At 29.6% G+C, this 26,371-nt stretch overlaps 3 protein-coding genes across 13 annotated transcripts; 2 read left to right on the plus strand and 1 right to left on the minus strand.

Moving 5' to 3' along the window:
- Positions 1-12: 12 nt before the first annotated feature.
- On the plus strand, positions 13-12,018 carry LOC127065101 (dnaJ homolog subfamily C member 13). 6 transcript variants are annotated; one of them, XM_050997049.1, is made up of 18 exons: positions 13-107; positions 318-396; positions 752-1,019; positions 1,785-2,630; positions 2,938-3,381; positions 3,515-3,925; positions 4,039-4,604; positions 4,699-5,614; positions 5,697-6,053; positions 6,123-6,314; positions 6,401-6,913; positions 7,048-7,626; positions 7,747-8,176; positions 8,252-8,534; positions 8,619-8,832; positions 9,164-9,349; positions 9,431-9,571; positions 9,662-12,018. In XM_050997049.1, the coding sequence occupies exons 2-18, from the start codon at positions 329-331 to the stop codon at positions 10,103-10,105; spliced, it is 6,858 nt and encodes a 2,285-aa protein (XP_050853006.1). In that variant the 5' UTR covers positions 13-107; positions 318-328; the 3' UTR covers positions 10,106-12,018. The 6 variants fall into 6 exon arrangements, with proteins under 6 accessions (XP_050853006.1, XP_050853097.1, XP_050853181.1 ...); XM_050997140.1 differs by having other exon boundaries at positions 43-251; XM_050997307.1 differs by having other exon boundaries at positions 45-396; positions 9,662-9,902; positions 9,993-12,018.
- LOC127065954 (tyrosine-protein kinase receptor torso-like) lies at positions 8,569-21,129 on the minus strand. 6 transcript variants are annotated; one of them, XR_007782242.1, is made up of 19 exons: positions 20,964-21,129; positions 19,438-20,842; positions 17,406-17,435; positions 16,395-16,526; positions 16,181-16,307; positions 16,000-16,107; positions 15,774-15,844; positions 15,526-15,688; positions 15,267-15,427; positions 15,060-15,186; positions 14,826-14,962; positions 14,516-14,744; positions 14,215-14,387; positions 13,985-14,114; positions 13,838-13,893; positions 13,541-13,755; positions 13,033-13,170; positions 10,346-12,949; positions 8,569-10,209 (listed from the first exon to the last, which is right to left on the minus strand). XR_007782242.1 is itself a non-coding variant. In XM_050999200.1 (19 exons), the coding sequence occupies exons 2-18, from the start codon at positions 19,564-19,566 to the stop codon at positions 12,823-12,825; spliced, it is 2,253 nt and encodes a 750-aa protein (XP_050855157.1). In that variant the 5' UTR covers positions 19,567-20,842; positions 20,964-21,129; the 3' UTR covers positions 8,569-12,712; positions 12,785-12,822. The 6 variants fall into 6 exon arrangements, 5 of the variants coding, with proteins under 5 accessions (XP_050855157.1, XP_050855034.1, XP_050855251.1 ...); XM_050999200.1 differs by having other exon boundaries at positions 8,569-12,712; positions 12,785-12,949; XM_050999077.1 differs by having other exon boundaries at positions 8,569-12,949.
- On the plus strand, positions 15,569-26,364 carry LOC127065598 (kinesin-like protein Klp61F). The gene is made up of 18 exons (XM_050998199.1): positions 15,569-15,705; positions 21,307-21,459; positions 21,564-21,711; positions 21,802-21,951; positions 22,029-22,189; positions 22,260-22,409; positions 22,529-22,765; positions 22,858-23,233; positions 23,346-23,617; positions 23,696-23,835; positions 23,917-23,990; positions 24,054-24,398; positions 24,487-24,714; positions 24,795-24,974; positions 25,072-25,246; positions 25,330-25,451; positions 25,587-25,823; positions 25,909-26,364. Exons 1-18 carry the CDS (start codon positions 15,668-15,670, stop codon positions 26,020-26,022), a joined length of 3,300 nt encoding a protein of 1,099 aa, XP_050854156.1. The 5' UTR covers positions 15,569-15,667; the 3' UTR covers positions 26,023-26,364.
- Positions 26,365-26,371: the final 7 nt, after the last annotated feature.

The following is a 26,371-nucleotide window of genomic DNA, read 5'->3' on the forward strand; positions in this document are numbered from 1 at the left end:
ACAGCTGTTTGTTAACACCCCTGATTCAACATGGCTGCTCCCAGGCCAACGGAAGTCTTCAAAATGACATTTGTTTGTTGAAACGCAAGAGAACGCGTTAAGATTTCGTTAGTTCACGCAGTTAAATTATTATCGATATTCGCAAAAGTTGAATTGACATTTCGTTTTACATATCTGTATTCTAATATAAAGACTCACACACGATTTTTTCTATTCGTTTTGCGAATGTTCCCTAACACTACTTGGCAGATGCAAGTATTGTGCAGTGTTTTGTTATTAAAATATTATTTAAAACTGTATCTTTGTTGCGTCTTCAGGACATGAGACAATGATGCCACTAAAGGATAACCAGGATGTTGCATGCTTTCTGGTCACCAAACACTCATGGAAAGGGAAGTAAGTCTATGTACTTTGTTATGTTAGATTAATTTTCTATTACCTTCTAAAGATTTTTTCATTATTCTCTCTTTTTTTAGTAAAATTATACGATACTATATAAAAATGATTTTCTAATCCATTTGACAAAGTTTTATTGACATATGTATTTTTTTATATAAACCATTATTTTTAGATAAGAAAGATAATAAAACTCTCTTGCAATGTTAACTATATTATAAATATATTTAGATATATTTAAATGATATGATAATATTTAATTGATAAAATTATAAGTCAAATCTTTGAAAGTTTAACATTTTTTTTTTTTTTGGAAATATATAAATATATATATACTCTATGGAATATATTATAGGTACAAACGTATTTTTTCTATTGGATCCATGGGTATTACAACATATAATCCTGGGACCTTAGAGGTCACTAATAAATGGGAATACTCTGAATTTATTAGTGTACAACCTACAAATAAACATCAGTTGGGTTCCTGTGAATTCAGCATAACTATGCGGAAAGAACGTAAAGTTGATACAATGAAATTTAGTTCAGAACATAGAGCACATTTGTTAACAGAAGCACTTAAATATAGAGGTCAGTTTGCAGAGAAATCAAAAGAAATTTTGGTGAGTTATTAGTTTTAATGTTCTCCTATGTTGAAATTCTGCATTAAATTTCAATGATACATTTGTTATCATGTTAGCCATATGGTCATGATATATCTATGCATGGGATAGTATTATGTTCTATCTGTTCTTTATCATTGTAAATACATACATAAGCGTGCGTGTGTGTGTGCGCGTGCGTATGCGTGTGTACACCTGAGTCTCTTTTTACATGATATTTTTTTACATGATTCATATTTATATGGTTTTCTGAACATGTTTTATTCGCACGTTTTATTTACTTTTACCCAATTGCAACAATATATATTAATTATATATAAAAAACATATATTAATTAGTTCACAAAAATATCATGGAAGCTGTATTATTTTAAAAAAGATATTGGTTTTCATTTTTCTCAACAGATCAACTTTCTTTTTACTTGTTTATTAAACAAAATGTTTTTAATGAATCCACTTCTATATTTTAAATGGTTTCTTGTATAGTTTGCATTAAGTTAACACAAATTCTATATTTCTTGTTTTAGAAAACTTTTTAACATGATTTTTTTTGCACATACACCATCATATAAAAAGAAATACATGTGTGTGTGTGTAATTTCTTTTATGTAGCAACTTTTAAAAACATATTGCCTGTTGTTTAGTTAGGATATAATGTTTTATATAGCAAAATAAAAGATTTTTTAATTACATGTTACGATAAATAAATATTACAACTGAGTATTATTAATCTTACTAAGTAGTAAGATATTTTTCTTATTTATAGAAATATCAAGCTTATAAACGCCATTGGTCTGATACAAATTTACCAATAGTATTGGAAGTAACTCCATACAGTCTTGATCAGTTGGATCCTACAACGAACATGCTACTTTCCAGTTATTGTTATAAGGACTTTGAAGGCATTGCTACGATGAAAGACTTTCCTAATGGATTTGCGATTGTTTGCGGTGGATTTGGACGTTTACATCTTTTTTCATCTGATAAGATGGAAGAAATAAAAAAGAAGCTATTGGAATCTGCAATAAATAATTTAGGAATCAGTATAAAAGTTTTAAAGGAACCAATAGAAACAAAAGATTTTGTTGCACAAAGATTAGGCAAATTCAGTAATGATGAGCATATAACAAGCGGATCAGAATTTACTGTTCATAAAATTTCACCTAGATATAAAGGACTACAAAAAAGAACACTTTGTCTTTCCGATACTTGCTTATTGGAAAGGGACCCGCAGACGTATAATATTTGTACTCTTAGGCCACTATCAGACATTTTTGCCCTTATTCGTGATAATGAAAATCCACAATTGTTTACGATACAATATTTAAATGGACAAACAAGAAGTTACACTGCAACAGACAGAGATTCCCTGTTAGCTTCATTACTTGATGGTGTAAGAGCATCTGGGAATAGAGATGCTCATGTAAGAATGCATCCAATTGCAAGAGGAAAAAGACTAGGACCTTTTAATTTACCCGTTGATGAAGAAGTAGAAATATCTCATATTAAATTCTTACAACAACCACCAGGAGGACGTACTTTTGCAGAAATTTTGGAAAGGTTTAATGCCAATATACCGTATAGTGGTCTCAATTATTCAATAACTCAAGATGTAAGAGAAAATTCATATTGATAATTATATTTAAAATATTTCTCAGTAAACAGTTTGTCTTAATATTTAAACTAACAATATAGGCCTACAGTACATTGAAGCGGTTACAATTGATCAAGACGGAAATATCTCGGGACCTATGCCTGTATTTATAATGACACAAGTACTAAATATTTCGTAATGAGAAACGACTATTACTAGAAACATGAATATCTTTATGACATCATTAAAAAGATTCAACTGAGGTATTTCTGTCTGATATCATACGTAGAAAACATGCAAACTGAGATTTTTTCCCTTTGTTCAGGACGGTACACCGCTTGAATGGACTGTACCAAGCTTACAGCTTCAACTGTACAGTGTGATGAATAACTACTTACAGGGACTTTTTACTGAGAATAAAGAGAAAATTATACTTGCTGCCTTAAGCACCTTAGTACATAAAGAGCTAGAAGGGAATGACGAGATCGAAGCACAATTTCATGCTATACGAAGATTAGTAGCAAGTAAAGTTGGATTCACTGCATTCACTTCTTTTCCTGGATTTAGAGAAGCTATTGGTACTAGAGTTGTAAAGGCATTAAAGAGAGAAGATTGCGGTGTTACACAGGCTGCTATAGATTGTATATGTGCGCTTATGCAACCAATGCATGATGATTGTGACCTAAGGCAAGAACAATTAAACAAAAGCAGTCTTCTTAGTAGTAACAAATTTTTAGAAAGTTTACTTGAAATGTGGATTAATCATATTGTAAGTATTTCAATATACATACATATATACATATATATATATACATATATATGTATATACATATATATTTTTGTATATTTTCTGGTCTTAAAATACAAAGAAGGACTTCAAGTATATACTTTGAACATTTCAGAATCATGGCACTGGTGCTTTAGTAGTTTCTGCCATGCTTGATCTATTAACTTTTGCATTATGTGTACCATATAGTGAAACTACGGACGGCAAACATTTTGACAACCTTTTAGAGATGGTTGCAGCAAGGGGTAGATCTCTTTTCAAATTATTTCAACATCCGTCACTGGCTATTGTTAAAGGAGCTGGTTTGATAATGAGAGCAATTATAGAAGAGGGTGCACCTGAGGTGGCTGCAAAAATGCAAGAATTAGCTCTTGCTGAAGGAGCTTTACCAAGGCATCTTTTATATAGTCTCTTTACTATTGGCAATGATAATAGACTTCTGACACATAGACAACTATGTAGACATTTAGTAGGATTATGGGTGACAGGACATCCTACAGCTATGGGATTATTAAAACGAATTATGGTAAAAATATCATTCTTTTATGGTTAAAGAAATTAGAAACTTTCATATTCTTCATTTACATCCAATCTATATTGTTCACAAAACTTATATTGTTTATACATTATCTTCTGTAGCCCGTCGGTTTGCTAAATTATTTAGACTCCAACGAAAAAGTTCCTGATTCATTTCTCGAAGAAGAAAGATTAAATAATCGTGATAATTTAAAAATAGCAATAGACCATGCATCGAAGAATAAAAAAAGTCAGCAGTGGATTATGATCGAACGTCAAATGCGATTAGTAGAGAAACATGTGGAGCATGCTCTTCAACACTGGGGTGCACGCGTTGGTATAGAAAGACGAGAAAAAATCAAAGAACGTCCAATAGTTTTAAGAAAACGCAGAGAAAGAATTAAGTCTGAAGCAAACTGGAAATTGTTTTATTACAAATTCAATCAAGATCATTCGTTACCTAATTTAATATGGAATCATAAGACAAGAGAAGAATTAAGAACTGCTCTCGACCATGAAATACGTGCATTTACCTCGGATAAAGAATTAGCAGGTGGAACCTTAATTGCATGGAATTACAGAGAATTCGAAGTGCAATATCAGTGCCTATCAGACGAAGTCAAAATTGGAGATTATTACTTGAGGCTGCTATTAGAAAGAGATAGCCCAGAGAGTCCGATTCGAAAATCGTAAGTAAATAAGTATACGACAGTGTTCGAATGTATTTAAAATGTAAAATTATATGATAATGAAATCTTAACTCTTCTTTTTTTTTTCATATAGATATGAATTTTTTAATGATTTATACCATAGATTCTTGTTAACAACAAAAGTCGAAATGAAGTGCCTTTGCTTGCAAGCAATGACTATAGTGTATGGACGATATTACGAAGATATTGGACCATTCTCAGACACAAAATATATAGTAGGAATGTTGGATCGGTGTACCGATAGAATGGAGCGTGATCGATTAGTTATGTTCATAAAGAAACTCATTCTACACAGAAGAAACGTTAAAGAGATAATGGATCAGAACGGTGTACGAGCGCTTGTAGATCTTTTAACATTAGCACATTTACATACTTCTCGTGCTGTGGTACCCACGCAAACTAATGTCATAGAAGCAGGTCCACAACAAGAGAGGATAATGGAAAAAGAATGGTATTATAACGATAGCGATACGCGTAAGGGTCCTATAAGTCTAAAGGATTTGAAAAATTTATATACGACAAATAAGATAACTTATAAAACAAAGGTTTGGGCACAAGGATTGGATGGATGGAGAATGATATCTCAAGTACCACAATTGAAATGGACTTTAGTTGCAAGAGGAATTCCAGTAATCAATGAAAGTGAATTAGCAACTTTGATTTTAAATATCTTAATTAAAATGTGCGAATACTTTCCAAGTAGAGATGCGGATGATGCTGTTATTAGACCATTACCACGTGTCAAACGTCTCTTGTCGGATCTTCAATGTTTGCCACATATTGTACAACTCTTACTGACCTTCGATCCCGTATTAGTCGAAAGAGTCGCTACATTATTGTGTGAAATAATGCGTGACAATGCAGATGTCTCCAAAATTTATCTCACCGGTGTCTTTTACTTTATATTGATGTACACTGGTTCCAATGTTCTACCTATAGCAAGATTTTTACAATTGACACACACCAAACAAGCTTTTAGAAGCGATGATGTATGTGTGACGTTCCATAATAATATTATTTCGTACGATTACTTTTGTAAACGTAAATCTGCATTGTAATTAATATTTCCAGAACATATCTTCCGACATTATGCAACGAAGCATTCTTGGTCAACTTTTACCCGATGCCATGGTGAGCTATTTAGAAAATCATGGTGCAGAGAAATTTGCACAAATATTTCTAGGTGATTTTGATACTCCGGAAGCAATTTGGAATGCCGAAATGAGAAGAATGCTTATAGAAAAGATAGCCGCACATATTGCCGATTTTACCCCGAAATTAAGAAGCCATACCATGGCCAAATATCAATATATCGCTATACCTGCTGTGAGGTATCCACAATTAGAAAATGAATTATTTTGTCAAATATTTTATCTTCGGCATTTGTGCGATACTGTCAAATTTCCGCAATGGCCTATACCTGAACCTGTAAGTCGAGGATACAGAACTTTTTATATTTCATCGTGATACTTATACTATTTATTACTACTGATACAGGTGCAATTATTAAAAGACGTATTGAATGCATGGAAAAAAGAGGTAGAAAAGAAACCACCTTTAATGACAGTCGATGAGGCTTACAAAGTATTAGGCTTGCCTGTTGGAGAACAACACAATGAAGCAAATGTTAGAAAATCATATTACAAATTAGCTCAAATGTATCATCCTGATAAAAATCCTCAAGGCAGAGTAAGTACTGAGTTAACATCAATAAGGGTAGCTTCTAAAGCAATCAAAGTCGTACGATATAAAATATATATTGTTTTTTATTTTAGGATAAATTTGAGGCAGTTAATCAGGCATACGAATTTTTATGTAGTCGCAGCTGTTGGACTACCGACGGTCCGAATCCTGATAATATAGTACTTATTTTGAGAACACAAAGTATTCTTTTTCATAGATATGCAGAAGAACTTAGGCCGTATAAATATGCTGGTTATCCACAATTAATTAAGACGATCAAATTAGAATCGGATGATGAACGTTTATTTTCAAAGTCTGCACCATTGTTGGCTGCTGCCAGTGAACTTGCATATCATACGGTTCATTGCTCCGCTTTAAACGCGGAAGAATTACGAAGAGAAGACGGTTTAGAGGTTTTACTTAATGCTTATACTCGATGTGTTTCGGTTTTGAACAAATCAAGTAAATCTAACGATATCGCGGTACAAGTATGTATGCACATTACCAAATGTTTCGCTGTTGCTGGATCATTTAGTGGATGCAGAGATAAAATTATAGAGTTACCACAGTTGGTTAAAGATTTGTGCAGAATATTACATTTCAGAGTAAGTACTTTGATAAATTCTACATTTTATATTTTATAACATTTATTATGATACAGCTTATAAAATAGTTTTAACATAGTAGATTTTGATGATTATAATATGTGATCTAACATCGAGCCGAATATTTTTGACAGCATTTGACAAAGTTATGTTCGGTTGCTACCGAATGTGTTTCATCGCTTGCTACAGATAGCATTCTACAAATGGAACTATTTAAATCTGATGCTTTGTGGCATCTGTTGCTGTTTATGTTTAATTACGATTATACGTTAGAAGAAGGTGGCGTCGAAAGAACTCAAGATGAGAATAGACAAGAAGTTGCTAATAATTTGGCAAAATTAGCTGTTAAGGCTTGTGCCAGACTAGGTGGTTACATGACGAAAGAAAACAAAACACCTAATAATTCTATCATAGTAAATGCTTTAGAAAAACTTTTAACGCCTTATCTTGCTCGTCAGCTTAGCAAAGATAAACCTGAAGAAATATTAAAGACATTAAATTCTAATTGTTCAAACCCATATTTAATTTGGGACAATGGGACTAGAGCAGAGTTAAACGAATATCTAGAAGTTAAGCGATTAGAGAGATTGAATGGTAACGAAAATTTCGAACATGATTTCGGTAATTTTAAGTACAGTGCTCATGCTGGAGAATTAATTATTGGTGAAATATTTGTTAAAGTATATAATGAGCAACCAGTTTTTCCTATAGAGGTAAAATTATTCATACAATTTTTATATACTATCTTTTTATTCTGAGTTTTTATTATAAGTTTTCTTACCATATTCTTTTTTATTGTATTATTCTTATTATAAGTTTTTAATATTTTTCAGGATCCAAAAAGCTTTACGATCAATTTGCTCGAGTTTCTGTCCAAATCATCGAATTATTTAGCTCCTCTTGGAAATGTTACTTTAGGCAAGGAATATAAAGAAAAATTGGAACACGTTGTAATGGCTCTAGAAGCATTAAGAAACGTAATTAAAAATAATCCTGGTATAGAACTACAGTGTATGGGTCATTTTAAGCTATTATTTGGATTAGTTAATTGTAACAATTGCAAATTGGTGCAAAAAAGTGCGCTTGAAGTAATCAGTAACGTAACTAAAAATCAAGAATGTGTTAGTGATATCGCAGCGAACGAAGTTATAGTACATTTACTATTATGCTTGCATAGTCTAAAAGAGTATCAACTTCTTGCATTGGAAACTTTATATGCACTGATGAGTTCAACGAAGATCGTAAAAGATGCACTGGACAAAGGTTGGTGTAAATATGTTGAAAGAATATGTAAAAAAAAAAAAATGGAGATAATTCTGTGATAATTAATATTTTTAGGAGCTGTTGTTTATGTCCTTGATTTATTCTGTAATTCAAGTAATATTCAGGTACGAGAAACAGCGGCTGAATTGCTCGCCAAAATGTCTTCAGATAAACTGGCTGGACCAAAGGTGAAAATAGAGCTATCTAAATTTTTACCCAGGTTATTTAGTGAAGCTATTCGTGATTCACCTAAGCAATGTGTGCACATGTTTGAAACGAAACACGAAAATCCAGAATTAATTTGGGACGATGAATCTAAAGGACGAGTTTCAAGAATTATTGCTGAATTAAAAGATGAGTGAGTATGTTCTATATAATTAAATTAATACGGATTATTGAAAATACTATATATTGTTTTACATTATAATAATTTTTTGTACAGATATTTCGCATTACAAAGACGCAATCCTAATGAGAAATTGAATGTACCAGAGGCTCAAAAGAATATTGATATCGCTACAAATGAACCTATAGTAGGCGGCGTATACCTCAGATTATTTATAGCTAGTCCTGCATGGGCTCTTAGAAAGCCTAAAGAATTTTTAAATGAACTTATGGACACTATTCTAACACTTATGTCGAAAGAAAAGACTGACGTAAGAGTTACAAACTAATTAGCCGAAAATATCATCTTATCTTATATATTAGAGCTGGTGGATTGTGAAAGTGATCTGAGTCATTTGAGATATTAAGACACATTTTGTCACGCGCTAGCTGTTGTTGATATTTTAAAATTATATAAAAGAATTATTTTTTTCGAAGATAAATATACTTACTCTTCTTGTTTATTTATTATAGAAAAATAATTATCAAATAATTCCAACTCAAACATTAAAATATCTCAAGATGAAAATATTATATGACTTAGATCACTTTCATAACCACCAGATCATATATGAGTGTATTTACAATAACATATTTTTTCAGCCGGAGATGTTAGAGCTTACAACACAAGCTTTGGTATGTTTATTACAAGTGCAACCGATATTAGCAGATCAAGTACCATCGTTAGGCCATATTCCACGACTATGTAAGCAAATGGCTATGCAAAACAATCAACCTTCCGTATACAAAACAGCAATATTAATATTACATCAATTAGCTACCAGCGAGGTGAATTAATTTAATATTAAAATATAACGATTCTAATTATAATTACCGTATTATTATATTTCTTTTCTTTTCGATTTTTAGATTTGTATATCATCTATTTGTCAAACAGAGTGTATAAGTCCATTAAAACATGCTATGCAATCCAGACGGGATATGATAGCAATAGCATGCGAGACTTTAAATAGATTATTTTCAACGAATGAAGATAGACTTATTAAACAGGTACGTTACACTGTAAAACATAGACATTAATATATACTTTGTAATTAAATAAAAAAATTAAAGTACAGTATACGTTTGAATTGTATTTAGGCACTGGAAGCTGAAATGGTGCCATATCTCTTAAATATATTGGAAGGACGGTTAGATGTTATCGATAATCCAGCTACAACAAAAGCGCAAATAGTAAAAGCTTTGAAAGCAATGACAAAAAGTTTACTTTTAGGTGAAAAAGTTATCGCTATACTAGAAAGATCTAGTGTCTGGGCAGAATACAAAGATCAACGACATGATTTATTTATATCCAACGCTACCAACTCAGGCTATTTAACAGGTATGACAAGATTTTCAAATCGGTATTTATGTTTAAATTTAAATATAAATATCGCGAATAGAAAAATATATCTTTTCGATTATTTATCAGCTGGAACACCAGTATCCGCTGGTTATCTAACGGCAGGACCCAGTACGACACTTACCACAGGTCCACCGCCAGTTGACAAGGAAGATAGTTTAATTAGAAACGATAGCATCTGATATAGGTAGCATCGAAAGTCGTACAAAAGGCAGTGAAATTGTCGATGATAAAATTCCTGTCGGTCTATCTTACCGATATAGAGAGACTACGTTGTCTGTGATTTCTGACTTTTCAAAGAAAGGAATATATTAATTAAATAATATTCGGTTAGAGCTACTTTTCTTATCATTAATATTTTATAAGAACACGTCATTTCTTTATTCTATAAGAATTAAAAGTAATGTATTATTATAATTTACCTAGTTATTTTTCTGAAAAAATCATTTCTTTGGTCAAACTATGCCAATCCATATATAAAAATTCGTTCGTTATCAAACGTTTCCTCGAGATAACTTTCATGTCGTACTTGATAGTCATATAATATGATTTATGTTTATTATAAGCGAATGTATACTTATTAATGATCGCAAGATATGATCTTGTACGAAATATTCATTAATAGTATTTCTCAGATAATTGCATACCTATAACTGGAAATATTATTGATGAATGAGATTGCAAATATGTATGAAAAAAACTTTGGCCTGTCCATTCTTTGAAATTATCACTATGCATTTTTAATTATTCGCAGTAAAATCAAAATAAAAAAAAAAGTAATAATAAAAAATTTTAAAAAAATAACATAATCATTTGTAATACAACAATTTCCTCTGTGATACCATTCTTACAATAAAAGAAAGATTGCAATTCACAGATTATGAAAGTACATTTAACAAGTAATAACATCTCAATAATACGGAAAACCACATGCATATTCATAAATTTTTATATTTTTACTTTTTTTCCAGCATTGATGCAATTATAAACTTAATTACGAAAATATATGATTTATGTTCATAGAAGGATTTATAAAATTATCTAATTTACAGCTATCAAATATTAAGATGACTTGTACATGATTAATATTTATTTTTATGGCCACTATCACTATAAACTACCGTCACCATTATTTGTATTATATAAAATATAATATTTCTATTGGAGTCTTTCTTCAACGATTTTTTACGAAATAGCCGCAGTTTAAGTATTACGAAGTATTCTCGTTAATTGTTAAATGTAATTGTTTGGATACCAGTATAAATTTATGGAACATTGAGTTATTATGTTTGACCTATAAGATTTTCAAAGTATAATAATATATATGATAATATTCAAAACAAAGTCCATGAAAAAAAAAAAAAAAAGCCTGAGTATAAACGAGAACACTGCTGTCCATATTTCTTTGATACGTCATGATGTATAATTTTTTGTTTAACACATATTCTTTTCTTTTTCTATCGATATAAAAAAATGTACATTTTTAGCTGTATATCGTAGAACTTATAAAGATAATCGTTGCATCGTAAAGATATCCCATAAAGCCTAACGATTAAAAAAATTTTCCAATTAAGTTGTACATAGTTTTAAGGAAGGACAAAAAAGATTCGTACGGGATTATTGTAACTATTGTTCACAGATAAGATGTGCTTCTCTCAGTCATGTTACGAAATTTTTTCACGCGTTGAATGCGAATAGAAAAACATCTTAACATTTGAGAGATTTGGAGTTATATAAACTTTTTATATTATCCTCCAAATATAACTCCAACTGTGCGTACAAAAAAAGAGGGATATCTTCTATTGGTGATAAGATCTGTCCGATGGATCGAGTTCCATATTAAGACACGATCTCTGTTTCATATCAATTATTAGTATATTGTAATAAAGCGATATATTAAAAAAAAAAAAAAACATGTCCAAAATATTTGTCTGTACTTTAAAAGGTATTATCAAAAAACACATGTTACTTCTTCATTTGTCATTTAACAAATCGATCCTATTCTTTACTTTAAATTGACGAGTCGATTCCCGTGGATTTTTTCCTATTTTTTTTTTTCTTTCTCTTTCTCTCTCTCTCTTTTTTTTTTTTTTTTTTTAAAAATAAAAACGCAAAGTTCCTCTCGCAATAGCAAAAATGTGCCTAGCCAATGCAGTACATATATACATGTAGATATATATCTCTTAAGTGTTTAAGATAAAATGTTGTACGAATAATCGAGTTCCTTGTACACTTTCTTAGCTTTTATTATTTATCGTGTATCAATCATTTCTCTACGGTCTGAATCGACTCTTCAATCTTAATGTTCTTGCCAAGAAAACATTAATCGTCATTTATTGATAGTGAGATCTTCAGATGGTAGGACGTATATTGTGTGTGTAATATTGTTAAACATCGCACAATTGAAAGTGAAGAAGTACGAAGAAAAATCTTACGGTTAGTTACTTTCCGTCAATGTAAATTTGAATTATTAAAATTGAAAGATTATACATACATATATATATATATATATATATATATATATATATATATGTACATACACACACATTATATATAATATTATTAAACACTATACATATACACTCGCGCTCTCTCTCATACACAAAGTCATATACATACGTATATGTGTAAGGGATTATATCACAGATTATTGTACGTAAAAATACTTACGAAATAAATGATTTTGCACATGGTATGACTTTCTCAAACGGTAATACATAGCAATGACTTTAATACTCGATGATGATAATTCTTTTCCTTCTTGTTATAGTAATAAAAGAGACCAAAATCTAACAAAATACCATTTATATAATTTTCCTTACTATCTCATCAAAAAGCACTGATCATTTTTATTTATTTACTTATTCATTTCCTTATTTTTTGTGACTTCTTGTAATCTTTAATTCAACTTTAAATATTTATTATTAGCGTAATTATTGAGTAACGTGTCTAAATCTTTCCTCAATTCCGTAAAAGTCGGTCTGCTTTGAGGTCTGAGATGCCAACACGAATACATTATATTGTATCTAGATAAAAAATTAAAATGCAATGTAATATAATAATAATCTAACTAAATATTAGATAAAAACAATATTTCATATAAACTTACAAATTTTCTCCACAGTTCGGAGGTTTTTCCATTCTATATCCTGTTTTTAAAAGCTTCAAGATATGATTTGTAGGTATATCAGGATATGGAGTGCAACCTAACGTGACTATTTCCCATAACAAAATACCAAAAGACCATCTGGAAATATGCATACATACTTATTAGTTTATCTTTGATAATGGTATATTTTTTAAATAAGTACAATATTCGAATTATTATTATTTAGCGTTTTCTTTTTTTTTATAAGTAATTAATGTTTTAATAGAGATAAGAAGGAAAAAAGTTGTAGCATTTTGAGAAAAAATTGTATTATTTTCCTCAAAGAAAATAATTAATTATTTTTTTTTTTTTACAATAGTTGGTATTACGAAAAAATAGAAGAGAAAAAAGTTGCATTATCTTCTATGAGGAAAAGTAATAGTATTATTTGTGCCGATTTACATAAACTATCTACGAGAAAATTCTAAATATTAATAACACGAATCATTTAATAAATTTAAACAATTACACGTCACTGCGAGTTGTATACATTTGATGCGTCAAAGCCTCGATCGCCATCCACTTTAATGGCAATTTACCACCTCCTTTTTTCTTGTAAACATTTTCTTGATAAATATCACGACTAAGACCAAAATCTGAAATCTTGACAATACTGTCAGAGCATACCAAAATATTTCGTGCAGCCAAATCACGATGTACTATTCGATTGCTAGATAAAAATTCCTACAAATAATGATTTATTGCGTCTTGCGAAATAAATAAAAAAATTGTTAATGTATAGATTATCAAAATATTGATGTGTTACCATTCCATTAGCAATTTGCCTTGCAAAATTTAATAAATCGACCGCGGTAATGTATTCTGTAATTAAATAATTATTTTATTCTAGAATTAAATGTTTATTTTCATTGTTTGATTTTCAAGATCGTAATTACATAATAATTCGACTTACCTTGTTGAATATCGTATAAACAATTTTCAACAGTTAGATTCTCTTGATCATTTTCATAATTATGAAAATGTTGTTCAAATGTAAATTGCGACTTATAATCATAAACACCGTTCATCGTATTTTTCCATATCTGAAATAACATGAAAAAAAGAATGTTTACTTAATTGTCTAAATCTAATCTTCATATTTACGTACTCTAAAAGAATGCAGAAAGTATTTGAAGTTTGAACCTTTCTCAAATACGTTTGAAGATCACCGTTGGAGCAATATTCCACAATCAGCAATGGTTTGTTATATATTGTACAATATCCAATCAATGAAACTATATTTGGATGTTTACCAGCTGATTTCATAATCTGAATTTCTCGATAAAAATTGTTTATATCATCCACGGTCGGATTATCTTTGTAACGAATAAATATATCCATTAGATAAGTTTACGAATTAGACAAGTTTACGAATAAAATATATACGTACGAATAAAACGTACAATTTTAGATACATTACGAAGAAAATCTATAATTTTAATACCTTTGAGCCCTTTAACTGCCACGTTAGTAACACCACCGAAATCATCTTGAAACGTTCCAAATCTAACGACCCCATAAGCACCACTTCCAAGAATATCTCTTAATTGCAATTTTTTCGGACATAATTCAAACTTATCCAATGGCAAAGGAACATTTTCATCTTTAGACACGTTCTTATCATCTTGCAATAATTTAGGCGTATTCGTAGGCAATGTATTTTGACTCACAACCTACATTCATAATGCAATTCATAAAGTATAAAGTTCGTTTTATTTTTTATTTGATTCGATACGTGATTTTTAAGAATTTACCCGAACATGCGAATGTTGCATACAACATAGATTTTTTTTCCGTATACACAGGTACATGCAAGTTGCCATCAATATCACGATCGTTATTAAAATCGCTAACGATATAATGATTTTCTGATAAAGACTGTATTCATTTACTAATTAAGAAAAGACAACAAAAATTAACGAATTAAGAATCAATTGATAATAAATGTAATAACGTTTTGTTGATATTTGAAAATTCATTCTATTTACCTATCGGCGGATTGCAATCATTTATCTTCCAAGATATCGGACTAGAACCACCAACTGAATCAGCGATAATACTGACTTTATATTGTTGCTCCAATTTAATATTTAAAAAATGAGCCTCAGTTACATTCTACGTAATAACAAATTTCACAAGTTTTTAAATAGTACGAGATCGAGAATAGAGAAATAGAAATTAATCGTAATACGAACCCCAGGTACCGTCAGAAGTATTTTATTTTCTCGTAACGTTTCCAATTGGATCGTATAATTATCCGGTTCTTTGCTAGGTTTATCCCAGTTAACGGAAACATCGTAAAGACCATCATATTTGTAAATATCTATTATGCGTAGTCCTTTGACCTTCTCCGGAGCTATGATAAAACATTTTAAAATAAATATATATATTTCTACGAGACATCGCAGAACGTGTTCATGATATAAATGATTTAATAATTTAGCGTGTACTAACAGCAAATGCTTAAATTATTGTGTGTTTCCAAACAAGAGGGTGTGACAAATGTTAAGGTCGTTTGATCGCTAAATTTGTTATCGCCACTGTTCACAGAAGAAATATATATCGTTGTGTTTCGATCAAATTCTAAATTTCTAAGATGGATAAGAAAAGTCGAAGCCTGGAAAAACATACCGAGTAAGTAATGAAAATTAATTATTACCCAATTTTGTAACGTTATAATATAGTTTTTTCTTTAAAATTACCTTTCGAATTACAAAGTGTCTTAAATCGTGCACGTATTGCCAATACAAAATATTATAATCGCAACTCAAATCTGAAATATTATAAATATTATACCGTACACGTGTTTGCATATATACATATATAAGTAGATGTATTACGATATATTATATTTCTCTTATTATATTAAAATTCGTTATAAAAAACAAGTTATTTGCTTTTATGACGCAACATATACATTAGCATTACCGTCCGCTGGCTCGAAGCGAATGTCTGCAGAAAGCCGACATACATCGCTTTTATCTATTTCTATTTTCAACAAAGACACGTTGGAAACTTTCTTCGGCACATAACCGACTGAAATCAATAGGAATATATTTGTTTACGAAATTAAGATCAAGCTGTCATGTGTTTGAAAAGAATAATTTACCGTCGTAAGTTGAAAACCAATCTGATACTTCCGATCGAGATACACCATGTCCCATTAATCTACTCAAACGAAATCGATAAGATGTATTTGCTATTAAATTAGAAAAGGACGAGAATTTGCCGTTGCTCTGAAAATAAGACATTATTAGTGATCATATAATTTGCTTTTTTCCTTTTTTTTTTTTTTTAATCGAAGTATTAATACATTTAATTACAATTTTTACTGTCTTCCAATTAAGATCTTTTGTACTTTGCTCGATAATATATGACCCATCATTATGCTTAATCACAATAGAATCCATTCCTCTACAGCTTAAACTGATGTTTGCATTTGCATCTTCGTTTATCTACGAATAGACTCTCCCAAATTAAATAAAAGCAATATTAAAATAAAATATAATCATTTCTTCCGACAGAGAAAAATTTGTTAAACCAAGATAATACGAATAATAACAATCTTTTCACTTAACATTCGTATTTCAATTTTCAAACGGAAGAAAGACGACGACGGAAAAAAAAAGCAATTAACTCGAATGACTATGTTTTGAAACAGCTGATTGAATTATTATATAATACTTTATATCTCATCGAAAGCAAAGTGTTTCACGACTTTCCTTTAACACAACGTACTCTTTGAATACTTATTATGCGAGCTCATTATTTTCTTTTTGTTTTCTCTTTTTCATTCTTTCATCTGACGGAAATAATAAATATAAAAACTAGGAGTTACAATGCCCATATTTTTACATTTTAGAAATATAAACTAGATATCAAATATACAGGCTGTAAAAAACTATACGGCAAAACTTCAGAAATCGATTCCTCTTTTATAAAGAAGAAAAAAGTAGGTTCTATCACGATGAAACCTAAATGCTTCTCATTTCTAAATTATAAAACTTTCAACTATGATCTCAGTGTGTTACATGTTAAATTTATTTATTTGAATTATGATACGCTCTATTAACATTTCCTTATGAAATAAAATTTTCGAAATTTCCATTTACTCTCTAAATATAGGCCTCAGCTCATACGAGAAATTTATTTCTAAAGTATTGCCATGTAGTTTTGTTACTCCTTATATATTACGTGTACACGCACAGACACACACACACACACACACACACACACATATATATATCACGTGACAATCATCATGGTAATAATGATTAATAATAATATCCTTTTTCCTGGCGAATTTTTAAAAAATTACAAGAGAAAGAACGTACGTTATGTCGACAGGCATTTTCACAGGATTCCTGAAAAATAAGAGCACTCTGTTACTGGTCGATACGTATTACAATTACAAATAAAGTGCACAAGGAATAAGAGGACAAGAAATATAAGAATAACTGTACATATGTATACATACGAAATAAAAAACTATGAACGCGGTTATTTTTCATTGGTGCCTATGACACGTTTCAAGATAACGATTTCAATGACGAAAGACGTCTAAAAGAAAACATGAAACGCTATTTCGTACATAAATCTTTCTTCTTTATCATACCCTTTGATATATTTTTAACAGATTTTACATTGTGCAAGAGAGAGAGAGAGAGAGAGGGAGAGAGAGAGAAAGAGAAAGAGAGAGAGAGAGAGAGAGACAAAAAAATGAAAAAGAAAGATCGAACCTGTGCAAGAATATCGATGAATTTCACAGCTCGAATTCAATTCTCTTCTCTTCATCGTTCCCCTTTTATATCCACATCGGTATATGTATATAAAATATGCATTGACGTCGAAAAGGTCGTTGCATTAATGGATAGAATATTTTGTACGAAAGATATCTCGTCCGAGACAGTAAAATTTGCAATGCGTTAAGTAGCAAAAAAAAAAGAAAAAACATATAGAATCGCCTCTATTACAATGTATTATTATTAAGGGATATTGCTTTTATGGAAAACGAAAAATTGCAATGATTTTCAATTCTTCAATTCTTTTTTTAATTAAAATGTGGGAACGTTCCTGGTAACATAGCATTTTTGTTTTGAATTTCAATGATTTTTTTAATTTCGACGAAATTCTTAAGAAATTTAAAGAAATTTTTATTCTATTTTGAAATAGTATATAAATGAACTTTTATACTGTTTTGAAATATCATATAAATGAACTCTTATACTGTTTCGAAATATCATATAAATCATTTTCGGTACGCAATAATGATGCATCCTTCGAAATGATTATTTCTTATGGAAATTCAAGTAAATTCGATTTCTTGAATTCTCTCTTCAATATTTCAATACAAAAAAGAAATTATCGAAAGATCTTGCAAAATGATTGTTTCTATATGAATTCAAGCATATTCGATTTTTCAATCTTAATCTCGAGTATGTTGATGTAAAAGGAATCATCGATATAGCTACGAATTAAAAAAATTTAATTGTAATTCATACAAATCGATAACGAATGATCGCGTTAGATAATTGTTATAATAAAATCACTTTTGCTTTCACGTTAATACAAACAAAGAGACTTATTAGATTTTTTGATTTATCGAATGAAAATGATCGATGGTTCGTTCGTTCAAATAAAAAAAAATAGTTTAATGTTTGAACATAAGAAATCTAATACATCATACGAATAATGTAACGTGTATATATATATATATTTATTTATTTATTTATATATATGTGTGTGTGTGTGTCTCTTATAATAGAATTTATAAAAGGCACATATGTTCTATGTTTGCAATCTGCTTGAACTGACTGCGTACTTGATAACAGACAAGTCGCGTGGCGAAACAATCGGCAAATAAACAATTATAACTAATAAAAAAATGATTGTTCAGTTTTAAGAGTAATTTCGTTCAATATACAGTAATGTGTGAAATCAATGTAAATATGTAATTTTTCTTTGTAATTTTTCAACGATTGTTTTCTATCGTTTCTACGATCTACATATACAATTTATCTGTTTTACAGCTTAATAAACAATAGAATACAAGTTTTCAAAGATTCGTCAAGACGTTATGTTGACGCAGGTGTCGAAATGCAAAGCATATGAGACATATATTTTTCTTTTTTTTTTTTTTTTTTCTTTTCGTATCTTTGAAAAAAGATATAAAGAAAGGTACGCGACGATACGAAGAACGAACGAAAGTCGATCGCATTCGATACCTATGAAACAATTTCTTCAGTCTCTCAATGAATTTGAGACTTTCCTTTACTTCGATATTAAAAAGTATTTTATAATAAATATTCGAATCTTCAAAGAAATTATTCAAAAAATTCGCATTTTGTTTTTTTATATCACACTTACGTTTGAACAAAGTGTCAGACAATCCTCAACTTCAAAGGCATTCACGTAGGGTGACGATCGATGATGGTATTTCCGTGAACTCGTCAATAAGAGAAACGAAATAAAAATTTTATTATTTATCATCGTCATCAATATGTCGTCGTTCTAATTAATAATTCAAAAAGTATATAAACTCGCACTTGTATTTCCAGGCGATTAGCATAACTCACGTATCGCAAAAATAATGTGTTGAAAAAAAGAAAAAAAAGGAAAGTACAAATAAAAAGAAAAATAAAAGAAAAAGATCAATGCGTGATTTATCAATCTTTCTGATATATACTTCTAAATTATCTATCTTCTCACGTTTAATGATAAACGTTCGTAGACCGCCTTTCGTATATCTCCTTTAACGCGTGAATGGTTACAAACTAAAAGGTAGTCACGTATTTCATGCAAATTACGAACGCGATTCCCCCTTAAAAGAAGCGCGAGCAATGTTTTATTCGAACGTATTTGTAGTTGTATCCCCTACTACAGTACCGTTCGCTTTCATAGTACTGCTTTCAACTCATGTTTATACTTTCAAACAAATGAAAATCAAACGAAAGCAATTTTTTATCGCTTTGACGTGCTATTCTTCCTCTTCTTAATTCATTCTTGCCTATATCATTGTTGTAGCCCTTATTATATCGTTGCCTTTGTGTATCTAAAGGGTACAAAGTCAAAATATTCCAAAACATTTGAGAATTTGAAAAGAGCAGAAATAGACGAATAGAAAGTCAGCTTACTAGCGATCACTGCGTTCGATACATACTTATTAGTATCCGCTATCTTATAGACATATCGGCATACTTCTCAGTTTGTTGCTTTTCATAATACATTATTACGTATATCGATTAACTTAAACTAAAAGTACAAGCTGTAAAAGTTACGTATAAAGTAAATACTAACAGATAAATAAATTCTTTTACTAATATATTTATCTTTAATAAATAAAAATATTATATGATAAATATATTTGTAGTATTAAACTTATAAATAAATGTATGAAATACATAAATGATAAAAAATGTTAAATTTAAACCTTTACTTCGACAGAACAGCATGTCCGGTAACAGATTAATATTAGCAGTTGAAGATCGACGAAAGTAACCAATGCTGTCACAGGGAAGGAATAGTATAAGAATAAAACTTATTCAATATCGTATCATATTATTGGAACGATTTACATCGTATGGAATGCAATAGGTAGCCTGCATAATTTGCGACTAACCTATATACTGTTATGATGTTTTTTGAAATGATATATAGAAATGTTCATTCATTTTGAATAATTCGCATTTATGTAATGAAATAGAAATACCAGGCAAAATAACAAGATCCCAAGCATGTTACAGAAAACAGTAAGTTGTACATCAGTAATCATCTGAAAGAAACAAATATTGGGTAAAACGGATTTATTACGTCAAAAAATATTGTACGTAATACATATCGATTTTGTAATATAATTTTCTATTTGAGTCAAATAACATGTAATATGTAAGTACCTTGAATATTTTGTGATATTATTTTCAATTTCTCTACTTTCTTTTCTATAATTCTTTCTTATAATTTATTAAAATAACACGTAATAACGAATACAATATGACAATCCTCACAGGTCTTATTATGTATTCTGTGAGTGAACTTCGATCTTATCTATATACTCAAAGATGATTGGTCGAGAATGAAGAACGATAATTGGTCCATTACGCCCATTATTACGATCATGTTCAAATCAGATAGATTTATGAACGCGATTGCCTACCTTGGCGTCACTCGCACGAACTATTCAATTTAAATTTTGTAACGGAAAAGTTAGTGTCATCAAACGCGCGTATGTGATTACAGGAAGGAGGTATTACCAAAATCTGAAAAAGTTTATAAATATAGAAGGTCCTATCCAAGAGAAGGTGTACGATTATTAAATATCAGAAAGATGAACGAGACGCGCACTGGAAAAAAGGATAAAAATCAACATATACAAGTGTTTGTACGAGTCAGGTGCGCGAAAGAAAATATATAATTTTATAGATTAAAACAATTTGTATTTTTATTTAAACAATTTTCTTCTTATCGTGTATAATAATTTCTTTTTTTTTTACCAGGCCAATAAATAATGCAGAACGACTTGGAAAATCAGTGTCAGTGGTGGAAGTACCATCAAATAAAGACGTGATAATACGTGAAAGACCGCAAGATAAACTTTCGAAAAAGTTTACATTTGATAAAGTATTTGGTCCATTATCGAAGCAGGTATGCATATTGTTTTATAATTTATATATTTTTTTTATAAATCTTTTATCATTACAATTGATTTAACATCATTTATATCATATATATCAGATTGATGTATACAAAGCTGTTGTTAGTCCTCTATTGGAAGAAGTTTTGGCTGGATATAATTGTACAGTGTTTGCATATGGACAAACTGGTACAGGAAAAACTTTTACTATGGAAGGCGTTAGCAATGATCCTGCTTTACATTGGCAAAGCGTAATTTATTCGATTATTAAATATGCATTAGTTTTAATAATATATTTACTTTATTAATAATTTTATATATCGTTTAGGACACAACTGCTGGAATTATACCACGTACTTTAAGTCACTTGTTTGACGAATTACGATTATTAGAAGCTCAGGAATACACAGTACGAATCAGTTTTCTAGAACTCTATAACGAAGAATTGTTTGATCTTCTATCACCTAACGATGATGCTTCAAAGATAAGGTAATCTTAATATGCTTTAATTTATAAATTTATGAATTGTTTAAATTACATATTACTGTATTGTTATTAGATTATATGAAGATACATCAAGAAAAGGTGCTGTTATCATTCATGGTCTAGAAGAAGTAACTGTACATAACAAAAGTGAAGTTTATAAGATCCTTGAAAAAGGATCAGAAAAGAGACAAACAGCAGCAACATTGATGAATGCTCAATCAAGGTTAGTATTGTTATAATAATCAAGCAGAATTTTAATAATAATGTTTTACATTTATGATCTCCCAAAAAACTGCATTCTTTATAATTCTTAAATATTAGTAGTCTTCATGATTATTTTAGCCGATCACATACAGTTTTTTCAATCACTGTACATATCAAAGAGAACACTGTTGATGGAGAAGAGCTCTTGAAAACTGGGAAACTAAATTTGGTAGATTTAGCAGGAAGTGAAAATGTAGGTAGATCTGGTGCAGTTGAAAGAAGAGCAAGAGAAGCTGGAAATATTAATCAATCTTTATTGACTCTTGGGCGAGTTATAACAGCGTTAGTAGAAAGAGCACCACATATACCATATAGGTATATATAATAAAAATAAATACATTGTATGTTGTGTCATTACATTTATGAAATTGTTATTTATATCAAATCAATATTTTTAATACGTATAGAGAATCTAAATTAACGAGACTTCTCCAAGAATCACTGGGTGGACGTACAAAGACGTCTATAATTGCGACGATATCTCCTGCTAGCATAAATCTGGAAGAAACTTTATCAACATTAGACTATGCACATAGAGCAAAAAATATTACTAATCGTCCAGAAATTAATCAGAAACTTTCTAAGAAAGCATTACTTAAAGAATATACAGAGGAAATTGAGAGATTAAGAAGAGATTTATTAGCAACACGTGAAAGAAATGGTGTTTATCTTGCACAAGAAAATTATAATGAAATGCAAAGTTTAATAGATTATCAAGGTAGAGAGATAGAAGAAAAAATAAATCATATTAAAGCACTCGAAGAAACGATGCAAAGTAAAGAGGTAAATAAATTATTGAAAGTAACATTTTTTTTCACCTACCTTATAAATGTATTATAATTTTTTTTATCGATTTTTTTTATTGTCTTTTTTTTTTTTTTTTTTTTTATTACAGAAATTATTCAATGATTTGCAAGTAGAACATTATGTACAGACAAACAAGTTACAACAAGTGGAAAATAATTTAGCAAGTACAACTAATGTATTAAAATCAACTAAAAATCATTTGAAAATGACTAAGCAAGAAAGGGACGAGCAGAAATATCTTGTAGAAAAACATGTATCAAATGAAAAAATATTATTATCGCAAGCAAAGACACTTTTGAATGTTGCAGATACAGCAAGTACAGATACTTATAAATTACATGATAAAATCGGTCGCAAAACGTAAGTAAATAATCGATGTTTATTTTGCTTGTTGTAATAATTATTTGACAAAATTACATTTCTTTTGTCTATATATAGGAAAGTAGAGGAAGAAAATGAAGATCTTAGTCAACAGTTCCAAAATAATATTAAAAATCGTTTCCAAGATATTGAAAATGATCTTTCTGTTTATACACATGAATTGGTACAATTTTGTACGTCTCTGAAAACTGAAATTGGTAAAAGAAAGATTCTTTTTCATCAGAAATATATTGCGGTATAAAAATTTATATGCTTATATAAAATTTGTGTATGTTTAGAAACAGTTACCAGTGAAGGACTAACAGCAGCCAAGCTTACTACTAAGAAATTAGCAGAGGAAATAGATAGTTCTGTAAGTTATTTAATTGCATTTTCAATACATTCGATAGAATAATCATCAATAATATATTTTCAGTATATTGCTTATGAAGAATGGTTGAAAAAAGAAATTGAAGTTGTTTCCAATGTAACTGAAGATGAGCGTAATCGATTAGACGAATTTTCTAGAAAATTAGTATCTAGAATTGAAAGTTTGGTAAAAACAAAAATTGCGGAAAATTTAAATGTTTTAAATGAAAGTGTTTCACAAAAACTTCAACATTTATCAACGTTAACAAAAACATCTATAAACGAAATGTGTAATTATCAACTTATAGAATGCAATCAATTATGTAAGAACATAGAAGAGATAGAACAAACTGTTCAAAATGTACTTCATAGTCAAGGTCAATCCATACAAGAAAATCAACAATTTGCAAAGGTATAATAACTTAAAGATATATATATATATATATGATACTTTTTAAAATTTGTATAGACAAACGAACTATAAATATGAGATCTTTTAGATGTTCGAAGATGTATATCTTCAGTTCAATAATCTTTGCAAAAATGAAAACCAAAGACGTATCGCGGTTTCTGATATGTTAAATCATGTAAATAAAACATGCATTAACATTAGTAATAAAGTTAAAGATGACTACAAATTGAATATAGATAAGAAACAAAATTTACAAGACAAGCTACAAAATGACTTCACGATGATCGGAAATGATGTTGCCACGAGTACAAATGAGGTAATATTAAATTTTCGTAATGTGATTTTATTGAGAAAATTTGTTAAATAAGAACGAGATACGATATTCATTTATTATAGAATAGGATATTGGCAGACCAAACTTTGAAGCAAAGTGTTATTCTAACAGAAGAAGTACAAACAGAATTATCTGCAAGATCGAATGCGTTAGAAAAATATAAAAATGTTTCGGAAGATCATGCTAAAGCGTTGAAACATAAAACAGAGAATGATAGAATCGCCTGTTCCACCTTAGTTAATGTAAGTTCAATTATTAAAATAATGTAAATTATATTTTATTTTAAATTTTTATAAGATCATACTGTATATAATTTGTTCTTTTTTGTTCATATAATAGAATATAAACGAGATTACAGAAACTACATATGCTAATACACAAGTTGGAAATAAGTTAGAAAATCGAAGTACAGAATCATTAGAATACAATAATAGGATAATTGCACAATTGCATACGACAGAGCATGAAATCGAAAAATTCCTTATTGAAGATTTACGGCATGACGTTGCAACAGGTATTTTAAGTTTCTCTTCACATATACGACAGTATCAAATTTTGTTAAATTATTTTTTACTATTATTTATCTTCATTGTATAGGTTTAACACCTGCAAGAAAAGAATTTCAATACCCTCGTCATCTGACTGCAACTTCCCCGCATGAACGTATTCTTCAAAGATTTAGGGAAATTAGAAAAAATATAGACACTTCGGAAAGTGATGTAAGTTGTTACTTTTAATACATAATCATCTATATAATTTTGAATGATTTAATTTAATCGTAATACGTGTGTGTGTGTGTGTGTGTGTGTGTATATATATGTAAAGACGTAATATTCAGTTTAATATTATTATAGGAAGACACGATTCTAAACCAATCACCCGAAAATGAAACGATCATTTCATCGTCTCTTTTCGAAAACACAGTAATTACTACGTCAACACCAAATTTCAATATAAACGGAGAATTACCAGATAAGAGTAATACAGTTAAATATAATATTGTCAGGGCTGCTTCCGCGTCAGATATTTCTTTAATTCCAAAACCAATTCTTGAAACCAGTATTCAATCCGAACCTGATTTATGTATAAAGGTGAGTATTTATTACATTTGGAATAAACGATTAAAATCATTTTCTTTATATTAATTATACAATATCGTGTATACATATTTTACAGAACCATGATAAAGAAAACGACAAAGATGAATTTTTAAAACCAGACATGATGAAAAGCAAACGATTATCAAAAACAAGGTGTTCGAATCGAAAAGTGCTTGGATCATATAACTGATAATACATATACACATACATTATATATATAGTAAAAATAAAACTTTAGAGAAATGTTTAAAAAAAAAAAAAAGAGTATCACGTAATCGTACAATTATTCTTTTTATCTTTTTTACATATAGATATATATATATATATTGTACTTCATCAGAATTGATCATATAATCCTACTCGAACAAATGTATTGTTTTTAAATGTTTCATGTTTTTTCATTATATTAATACAATAAATATTGTACATATAAATGTATGTGCACAGGTGGAATGATGTCAATAAGTTAATAAATTACCATACACGCGAAAAGGTACTGTATCATTGCTAGATATAAAATTAGTACCTGACAGACTCTC

This window comes from Vespula vulgaris, chromosome 1 (assembly GCF_905475345.1).
Source record: "Vespula vulgaris chromosome 1, iyVesVulg1.1, whole genome shotgun sequence".
Taxonomy (NCBI): Eukaryota; Metazoa; Arthropoda; class Insecta; order Hymenoptera; family Vespidae; genus Vespula; species Vespula vulgaris.